This window comes from Amphiprion ocellaris, chromosome 9, assembly GCF_022539595.1.
Source record: "Amphiprion ocellaris isolate individual 3 ecotype Okinawa chromosome 9, ASM2253959v1, whole genome shotgun sequence".
Lineage (NCBI taxonomy): Eukaryota > Metazoa > Chordata > Actinopteri > Pomacentridae > Amphiprion > Amphiprion ocellaris.
In genome coordinates, this window is record NC_072774.1 from 34033098 (window position 1) to 34043714 (window position 10617).

The 10617-nt window shown below is 39.7% G+C and overlaps 2 protein-coding genes across 3 annotated transcripts; one reads left to right on the forward strand and one right to left on the reverse strand.

Moving 5' to 3' along the window:
• Nucleotides 1–83: 83 nt before the first annotated feature.
• Nucleotides 84–4570, forward strand: iqcg (IQ motif containing G). Of its 2 annotated transcripts, none has more exons than XM_023271501.3 (10): nt 84–211; nt 1833–1947; nt 2126–2160; nt 2237–2356; nt 2531–2615; nt 2683–2841; nt 2991–3065; nt 3960–4091; nt 4163–4252; nt 4373–4570. In XM_023271501.3, exons 2-10 carry the CDS (start codon nt 1834–1836, stop codon nt 4487–4489), a joined length of 927 nt encoding a protein of 308 aa, XP_023127269.1. In that variant the 5' UTR covers nt 84–211; nt 1833; the 3' UTR covers nt 4490–4570. The 2 variants fall into 2 exon arrangements, with proteins under 2 accessions (XP_023127269.1, XP_023127270.1); XM_023271502.3 differs by having other exon boundaries at nt 4163–4234; nt 4314–4451.
• LOC111569412 (uncharacterized) lies at nt 4566–7456 on the reverse strand. The gene is made up of 5 exons (XM_023271503.3): nt 7305–7456; nt 6756–6897; nt 6533–6571; nt 5936–6082; nt 4566–5749 (listed from the first exon to the last, which is right to left on the reverse strand). The coding sequence occupies exons 1-5, from the start codon at nt 7386–7388 to the stop codon at nt 5541–5543; spliced, it is 621 nt and encodes a 206-aa protein (XP_023127271.1). The 5' UTR covers nt 7389–7456; the 3' UTR covers nt 4566–5540.
• Nucleotides 7457–10617: the final 3161 nt, after the last annotated feature.

A 10617-nucleotide genomic window follows, 5' to 3' on the forward strand; every position in this document is an offset into this window, starting at 1 on the left:
CATCACACCATCTCTTTTTTTCTATTATTAACAGAATAAAATACTGATGCTGTATTTGATTGGATCAATAAAGTTATGAGGGGAAAAAAACGGCGCCCTGTTGCCATAGTGACCCGTAAACTTTGCGGTTAAAAGCAAGTTAAAGTGATTTCTCTACAGGATAAACTGATATTTACACACACTGAGAGTTGGAGTTACAGGGGAAATTTAAGTAAGTGACTGTTTTTACTTGTTATAACTAATAAAATAGTTTAACTAACCGTGTTTTTCCATGACAAGAAACGTTAGCTAGCACCTAAAGAAGCGTCGAGAAGGATGAGCTAATACCAGACACCACTGTAAATATATAGTTAAATAATATAAAAATACATGATAAACAGAATAGTTCTTGTTTACACGACGTCTTTTTGTAAATCTTGCTCATTAAAGATCACCATGCTAACATCAGCTTAAAGAAAAATAGCATATAATTGATTTTACATGTGGACACAAAACCCTTTAGTCCATGGACCAGATATCTGAACCACCGCAGGTGACCAAACCTAAGTGGTTCTCAAATGTACGTTGGGTTCATATAAGTACATTAGAATGTAACAGCCTTTCCACACTGGCAGGTTTATCACTTGTTTGTTAAACCGTCACATTCACCATGACCGCTGTATTGCACAATTTATTTAACCCTCTGAGGCCACAGTTGCAAAATTACATTTTTTTTAGTTGTACCTATTTCTGACTGAATGTAGACAAACACTACATATCCCAGCACCCCACACTCTGAACGGCAAAACTGCGACATTTTTGCAGGAAAATATTAATTCTGTAAGATATACCACATTCCAAGTTCCAACAGCATGTCTTCCACTGACCCCCAGCTCTCTCTTTGGAACAATTTCAATAATTATCCAAATAAATATTTGACCTGTAGTATTTTTTTTCTTCATCCTCAAGATGTTTAGTGATAGAAAATTCAAGTAATTAAAAAAATATATATATATATAATACAGTTGAAGACAAAATTATTAGCCCCCCCCCCGATTAAATTTACTTTTTTTTTCAAAAATTTCCCAAGTGCCATTAAACAGATCAAGGAATTTTTAACACAGCTTTTTCAAACATCATAGTTTTATTTTGGATGCTTACATTATTTTACTTTGCACACAGAAACAAGATTTTTTTTTAACAAAAACCAAAAACTACCAGGCTCAAAATTATTAGCTCCTTTGAAGCTAATAGTCAGTTGTGTTTCCTTTTTGCTGGATAAGAGTTCGGTTTGACACCATTTAAAAAATATTTGTATGATTACCTGGAAGTTAAAATATGCTGTATCACACTGACCGAACATCCCAAGACATGGTTGGTCTTTGGTTTTTAACTTCAATAGAATTTAAAATTTCACTATTCTATTGTTCCATCTTGCTTAGAGAAAATCTTGTTGCCATAGCAACAAAATCTTTCTAAGACTCAAGTTTGTTACAGTATTGTTCTGTGCTGTAAAGTTATTATTTAGATGAAGATGTGTAGCATGTGGCATTTCATATTTTTTCATAATGAGGAAAAATCCTATTGAATTCCGTCCCGTCACATCGATAGGACTTTTGGCTCAGACCCCTCGTCTTTCATCATGGGGCATGTCCATTAAATGAGTGATAGCATATATTAAGCTGTGAGTCTGCAAGGGATATCATATCAAAATGCAAACTAGAGACATATAGTAAGTTAAAAATACCAAAAAGAATTGGTCACCTCGGGTGGTACCGATCGATACCTGAAATTTTGGATCCAGGCCCATGGACTCCTTAGAGCAGCTCAGACTTGTCTCCTGTTTTCCACAGAATGTCTTTATCCAGGACTCAGAGTCTCAGAATGGCAGCTGCATTACAGGACTGTTCATCCAAGCTGGACATAGTGAGACTGAAGATGCAGCTCAGCAGGGAGCCAGCTGCACAGGTGACTCCGCTGTTTATCACCTGTTCATGTTCCCAGCCCAGAGCAACATCTGTCCAACAGCTGTCTGCTGCTGTGATCTCATGATGATGTGGCTGTCTGTTTGTTTTTAATCTACAGTTATTCTTCCTTTCATGATATACTGACTAATATGCTGACTTAGATGTGTGTCTGTGTGTAGGAGAAGGTCAGGCTGGCCAAGCTGACAAGAGATTGGTGAGTAGCACCAGAACAGACAGAAAAACGCTATGTCGCATCAACTTCTTCTCTGAGTTCCTGTGTCTCTCTGCAGTCAGTACGTCTCACTACAGATGTCCAAGCTGTGTTTGGAGCTGGAGGAGAAGCAGAGTTTCATCTCTCTGCTGCAGGCTGTGGAGGAAGAGCAGAAGCAGAAGGCTGATGTCAAGAGAAGGTTCATAGCTGCATTATTTTTAAAGAATATTAATAAATTCTAATAAGAATGCATAGCTAGACAATATGTGGTGTGCTTTCTGAGCAGAGGAATGTTACATTGGAGAAAAAAGAAAGGAAGATAGAAAGGGGCTAGTTTGTATTACATCAGTAATGTAAGTTTCTCTCCTCCCAGAGAGGCAAAGACAGAACTGAAGTATAGAGTACAGGCTCTACAGACACAACCGGAGGAGTTACAAATAAAAACTGACAAACTGAAGGTAAGGACATAAAAGATAAAATGTTCGATAAGGGGGTCCACTACTACCAGCACTCACTGCCCTTCAGGACATGGACTGCCTTTGCAGAGACATGAAGAAACGGCACAAAGAGCAGTCAAAGATTGCCGACAAAAAGAAGGCTGAGGAGAGAACTGCTGAGCTGCAGCTCCAGCTGAGACAGAAAGAGACGTGTCAGGCAGAGAAACTGCTGGAGGACCAGCTGGAGGTGGGTCCCACTGTCCATCTAGTCCACTTCAGCAAGGGTTAGTCCCACCAACTCAGCATGGCATGACAAGTGTTCTTACATTTTTAGAAGTAACAGATCTTTAGATTCCACAGTTAAATGCTGTCTTTTCTTTTCCCTTTTCCTGTCAGCTGCTGCAGAAACAGTTGAAGGAGGAGATTATGTTTCACCAGGAATCTGAGAAATTCCTGCAAAATCAGCACGAGGTTGGTACAGCTACATTACTACAAATATCAGATACTGTTATACCACTGGTTCGCTTCTGAGGCTGTCATTAGTGTAGCTGCACATCAACACCTAAACCCCAGTGCTGTGCTCTCAGAGGCTGTGGTTTAAACTGTACATTCAGTTTCATCTCAGTGCCATGAGAGGTCACTCTACCTGACATTTAAAGGTCCCATATGATAAAAATCCATTTTTATTGCGTTATGTATGTTTTCTAAACTTTGGGTTGTAAAATAAAAGCTGTTAAAATATGAAGATCCTTACTTCTGGCATTGTTCCAGTCCACCCACCACTAGACAGCCTCCCAGCTTTACAAGCCAGAAAGAATTTTCTTCAGTTTTTAGCCTTACGATCTGCCAGATTTATTTACTCCCTGAAGCTGCTTCAGCTAACTCTAAAACACTTCAGCCACAAGCAAAGTATGGCAAAATGTTCTTATGTTTGCTGCTAAAGTGAGCACAACAGCTGTCATGCACTCCCAACGTCTGAGGAAATGTCCCCACAAAATAGGAAAACGCTTAGTGCCGGCACATCGCATGGCTAATGTGGCTACCATTACCATTAGCTTTGACCATATGCCAACAGGTCAGAGCTCTGTGGATGACTGTGACAATAAAGCATTTACTGTATATTGCTGATCAGAAGATGAAAATCAGAAAGTTTTAACCTCTTTAATTAACTAGTGTATTGCTGCAATTATTCAAATTCACAGATTTTTGAGAATACTGACTGTAACTGAAAGTCACAAGGAAAAAGCTCCTTTTGGCAGCTGATGTTTTTGTTTTCACTACTGGCATTAAAGCTGTCAGTCTTACTATTTTTTATCAGTGTTAATATTTACCATGTAGAACAGCTAATCTTGTATTGTGGATCAGGAGCTGAAGCAGCTGTTGGATGAGTGGGAGCAGCGTACAAAGCGAATGCTGCAGGAGAAGGAGAAGCAGCTCAACACTGTGTGCTGCAAGAAAACGCTGAACTTCGACAGACTAATGGAGATGAAGAGGCAGGTGAGTACTACTCAGCTGCTGATGCTGAACAGCTCACTGTTACATGGATGTTAATTAGCCGCTGATTTCAGTTCAAGGAGATGGAGCAGGTGGCGATGGAGGACAGGGAGGAGCAGAAGAAACTGCTCCAAAAGCAGGAGGAGGTCAGAGCTGCTACCAAGGTAACAACATCCAATCAAAGCACTGATCAATGAGCCTCACCAATGCCTTTCACTCTTTTAGATCCACCATGTCGTTGGGTTGTTTAATGGACTGATCTGTTTGTGAACTGATGTGTGCAGCTGCAGGCCTGGTGGAGAGGCTGGATGGTCCGCCGAGGCCTCGGCAGTTTTAAAAAAGCAGAGGAAAACAAGAAAGGCAAGACAAAGAAGGAAGGAAAGAAGAAAAAGAAGAAGTGACTTTGCACTGCAGTGCTGCTTCCTGATAGTGGCAAAATGTACAGAATTTAATTACAATAAACACTAATGATACAAGTGAAAGTTCACTTCTTTGTTCTTTATTAAAAAGTTTTACAACAGATTCTTGTAATTATTAACATACGACAAAAGTCAAAAAATCAACAGTACAGTACAATACAGTATTAAAGAAGATGTACTTCAGGTAACATCAGGTCAGACAAGGATTAAACAATATCAAACATAAATAAGAAAAAAATCAAAATGACTTCCAGCAATGAACACTCCTGAGTACTCTACTGTTGACTGACCATAGGCCATACATTTTACGCCTTTATCATGACATGATAGAGATTTCAATCACAGACACACAACATCTGTTTGTCTATGCAATCACACAGTATACACTGAGCTGAAAAAAAAACACATTTCACAAGTTATCTTCCCTATCAGCACTGAAATTCAGTTACACAGAGATGAGTCATTACAAACTCAGCAGAGTAAAAAATTTCTTGCTGCTCCCCAACTTTAAGCCCCCACATCTGACAGAGGAGGAGAAGTCCCAGCATTGCCAAACAGGAAACACTCTGAGGGAAGAGAATTATTTTAGGAAAAGGTTCTGAGGAGCTGACGTTTGTTTGTGCGTACTGGAACTTTTACAACACTGGAATGATGGAGCAACTGGAGCAAAAACAGTGATGTCAGGCAGACTGTCAGACTAAAAACTCATGTCAACAAAGAGTTAATCAGCAGTGGTTAATTCAATTGTTGTTCGACACATTTTATGACATTAAATTGAATATCTTGGATTTCAGGATTAAACAAATAAGAAACTGACAAGCAGTCCTAATGAGTAAAAAATGAATTAAAAATAGGTGAAGAAGACGGAGACTGGGTCTGTAGTAGAATGAGTGTTCTGGGGACTGAAAACATCTGATCTATAACTGACTTTAAGGTGTAATCCTGCCAAAGACTCCAGGGTTGATAGAGTGTAGTGTGTGTCTGTGCATCAGCTCCATGTGGACAAAGTATCATAGTTGTGGTCCTTTCCGTTTCAGTCGAACGGTTGGCTCTGCTCAGCGTGCATGTAGTTGTTGTCTCCAATGATGACGCAGTTGAGGTGGGAGCTGTGGACGGTGACATTCAGATGCTCTGCTGAGGGAGGGAGAGGCCAGAGAGGAGGAGGTGGAGGAGGTGGAGGAGGAGGGGAAGTCCTCTGTGCTGCCTCTTGCTGTCCACAGCCACAGCTGCACCTCACATGACCTGAAACACAGCAGCAGGTTTGTACTTTTCATGAGTGCAGCCTGAGTGCTGTGATTCAGTGATAAACTACTCCTGTATTTGGTACAGCCACAGCAGAAAAATGCACACAACACACCACAGCTTAGCATAAAGTGCAGCTTGAAACTGTAGGGATTGCTGTATGAGTCAGTTCTGGCTGCTACCCACCGTGCATATGCAGCTCAGATTCCTGCATCAGAGGCTGACGTTCTGTCACAGTGGACGGGTAGGTCTCGTTTCCGATGACACAGTCGATTAAGGTGGAGTTGCTGATGTTGACGATCAAAATGGTGGACGGAGGGCTCTGGAGTGCAACTGTTTATGAGTGGGCGAGGCAGAAAAAGGGGAAAGGGAATATGAGAATGGGAAGTTATTGTTCCAGAATGACGTAATAGCAAAAGTGTGACATTGTCAAAGTTTCCTTCAAGTTCCCGAGTAAAGCTTTATTTCACAAACTGCTGATATGTGAAAAGCCAAATATCAGAGGGAAAATTAAAGCACAAAAGGAAATGCATATTTTATGCCCTGTGTGCAAAATTACTTAACACAACTTTAGCTCAAACTATCGTTTATTTTATTTCTGTAAAACCACTATGCATGGAGCTAGTTGGTGCCAAACTGTACCACAAATTAATTAAAAGTTGAGTCAAAGCTTTACTTGCCACATTTTGCTCACAATGTAAGGAAAATGAAACAGAGGAAAAATTTGAATATGATAGCATTTTATTGTAAAGAAGAAAGTGTCATACAAAAAGCTGAGGTTACCTTGTGTATTTGTATCCTCCTTGGGGTGATGGCTTGGAGCTGTAAAGGCAGTGAGAGTGGAGAAGTCACAGCTTTACTAATCATAAACTGTCTTTTGGCATTATGAGTGCAGAGAAAGTGAGCGTTTGAGTCATAAAGACAGCATTTGTGTCTCGGAAAGTGTTGATGTAATCACAGGCATATGATATATTTCTAAAATTAAAATGACAGAAAGTGATCTTACCTGAGCAGCATGTGACTTTTTCACACAACATCGGTTCTAAAGGCAGGCAGAAGAGGCGGCAGGCTCTAATGTAGCTCTTCTGAGCCATTCTGTGCATCACCTGGACGACTCTCTGCATGCTGAAGGGTTTAAAAGTCACCACCTGGAGGGTAAGAACAGACGTAAGGAGTCTTCTTTGCTGCCTTGTTTTAAAGATGAAGACAGCTTTAACCACCTGGTCCGTAGTGACAGACCAGGTGGTTAAAGCGGAATTTTGCTGCTGCTTTGCCAGGTCACGTGTCCTCTCTGGCTGGCAGCAGGTGAAGCGGGGGTTTTCAGCTCAGTAGAAAACTATATGCGGAAATGGTGTCATGTTGGAGGCTAAAGTTTTATACTTAAGCCAAACTAGTTGTCAAGTATTTCTTCTTACCTTTGAAAATGGAGACTTGTAAGCCCTTCTGTATTTTATCTATTACAGGCTACATAATATAGCGACATGATAAATAATACAGACAGACTCTCGTCCAACTTAAATACTCTATAGTATAAAACATCTCCAAAGATTCTCACCTGATTCAAAGGAGTTCTTTCTTTCATCTTTTCAGTATTGCGGTCAATGAAGGGAGGTACGGATTGAGGGTCTGAGCTGCTCATCTTTCGTGTAGTTTGGATATTATCGCTCTGAGCCGCAACACTGACTGATATAGAGTGGTTTCTTTAGAAAAGCCCCCGCGCATGCGCACTTCAACTCGGGGTTTCCCTCATCGATTTACCAGAATATTTTTCTCAGCATGAAAACACTGACGACATTACATCACTCTTTGCATGTTTTGCAGCTACGTTTATTAAACGCTAAATACTGTCTGCCTAGGAGTTTGTGTGTGATAGTCATCAGCTTTTCATGTGACTGACACAACAATAACACTGGTGGCTTTTAAGTTGTGTAGTTATGTCTTATCCTAACGAAAAAAAACTGCATTGGTCTTTATTTTATATCAAAATTCCCTTTATTATTCTGCTGTTGTTTTCCAGGTATATGCAGATGCAACCTTCTTAACACCTTGTAGATGTTAGTTTCACGCCAAAATACAGCACACAAGGTTCAGACTTAGTGATCAAATGAGTAAAAGCTGACATGCAGAGGCATGTTGTTTTCAACTCTGACCTGTTTTTTACTGAAACCTCAGCATGAGGTGGAAAAGATGATGCAACTGGCATTCATGCAGGTTTTGCTTTGTGGCGAAGTAGCCCACAATCCAACTTGAACTTTAACTTCTTGGGTAGTAGTAAAGTCTTTAAAGTGGAACACCTTTGAAGTGATGATATGATGGTAAAATGAAGAAGTCAATGGTAAGCCTATGTGGTGCAAAAACAAAACAACAACAAAAAAACTTATTGTGAGACACTCATTTTAGCTGTGGATTGCTATATAAAAAACTTAGGTACGACAAATACAAACATATGTATATATGTGAATATATATGTGTTTTTATAAAGTAAAATAACCACACACACACACACACACACACACACACACACACACACACACACACACATACGTTTTGAGAGTTGTCAAGTTGTCATTCGGTGGAGTGGTGTTTTGCTTCTTTCTCTAATATGTGGGTTATGTTGATTGGTTTGTGGAGTTACAGCCACTCCCTATTTAAGATGTCTTATGTTTGTATTAAGTCATTTCCCTGATGCAAGTCTAACACTGAAATGTTGCAAATAAAAGTGTGTTCACAGTGTGCCAGAGTCTTTTTGATGCTTTTGGATATGCATATACATACGTATTAGTCAGTGTAGTTCGAGGCCAACCTATTACTGAATTAAAAGAGTCAAGGGTGATGATGATCAAGTGCATCTGATGATGTATTCTATGTGAAAACACTACTTGCTGGAAGTGTCTTAGACAAAAATGCTGAGGAACATGATCATAGCACCTAAATGAGGAATTAAAAACCATTAACAACATATACATATCAATAATACAGCTTATGCAAACAATACAAGGCCTCTGTGATTGGTTATCATGAATTACATTGTTCGATAGGCAGCATTCCACTCGTGCAGCTACTTAGTTGGAACAACAGTTTAACTACTTTTTACATTTTTACCTCATAAACTTGGGAAGTCCCCTCTGAAGGGTCGCAAAATATATCTGAGACATTGTGAGATGATTAATAAGTAAAGGAAAAAGACACAAAGAAAGTTTCACTATACAATAATGTCATGTTGAATTTCCATCCTATAATATACGCTTTGTGTGAGATTTTATTTAAATCTTTGGGCATGCACTTGACAAATTTAGTGGGTGAATGTGTCTTTGGTGGGACTCCTGACTTTCTGAAATCTACAAGTTGGTTTGACTTATAATTGAACAGCTTGCTGTATGATTAAAATTCATATTTTGACAGTAACTAGTAACTACAGCTGCCAGACAAATGTGGTGGAGTAAAACTACTATCCTAAATGTAATGAAATAGGAATATATGGTAGCACTGAAGTGGATTACTTCCAAGAGCATTTTATGAGTAGGTATTCTGTGACATTACCCACTGCAGGCGGGTTCACCAATCCTCAACTCCTGGGAATTTTGTTTACAAAGATCAGCAGTCAAGTTCAAAACTTTAGAAGTTTTTTTTTTTTGTCAGTAAGACAGTAATCATGCTCATTAGCGAATAAGTATGCTTGTTCATGACACTGGTCAACCTCCAAGCAACACATCCTAAGTCAGAAGACCAAACTGAACCATGGTGTCTGGGGATTGTTCTCCAAAAAACTGTTGATTTTCGAGCCTTTTGATTCTACATTCTAGTGAATTTATGGAGTCATTTTGTTCCCAAAATGTGGAGTTAGGCATGTGGGCACCTGCTGGGAGAGCAGAAAAAAATCCTGATCAAAAATAGAAATAATAAAAAAAAAATACATCCTAAATTACCATATCAGCTAACCTCTTTGATTATCAAATCAAAAAGAAGCAGCCACTTGCACTGATGTAGAACACTCAGATTGGGGGTTCTATGAAAACCAAGGATGCCTCATCAACTGGATGTAACTGGATGACGTACGATTGGAGATTATTATAAGAATGACTGCTATTTGAAATTAAATCGATGTGCTACAACATGGTAGTAGGTTGTAGGCTCCTTGTCCACCTTAAAGTACAAACAATTAATATAGAAAATAATAATAACTTGGATTATTGCACATGGTTAAACTATGGTAAACCTGAGCTATTCTAAATATACACAAGTGTAATAACTGCAAACAAGGTACCAGCCACTTGAATCAATGAAACAACCTCATAACAACTACCTCATTTCACTCACACCTGTTTGTTTCTGCTGGTTGCTATTCTCAGAGAGCGTCGCCATCACCATAGTAACCAACTCCAGCCTGAGACCTCCTGGCACCACCACCCCTGTATGGATTATCAGAGACTGCTGCTGACAATGTCCTCTTTGAACTTTGCAAATCTGCTGTTGTTGTGTTGCAGGTACATGGGCTAGACGTGGCCATCGAGCAGGCCGGGGGCGTCTGGCACCGTGTAGTTCCTAGATCACCTCCTCTTTTTGCATTGTTCATATGGGATGGAAATAAAGTAATGTTGGTTTAGCACGTCGATCAAAGGCCTGTAGGTGTAAAGCAGGAAGCCCTCCACAATGAGGATGTGAATCTCCTCATTGTGGAGGAGACTCACATTAGAACATGGATTTAAGATGGTGTAAAAAATCAGTTGTCTTTACTTAGTGCGTGAGAGCTGAACGTCCTCAGTGGAATATATAAACACTGCAGCATTATGTATGGGACATAGATAGGAGTTCTGTTGTAATTTACGGTCAACCGGAGTGAGCCGCCCCCTTAAGAACAATGTCTGTTT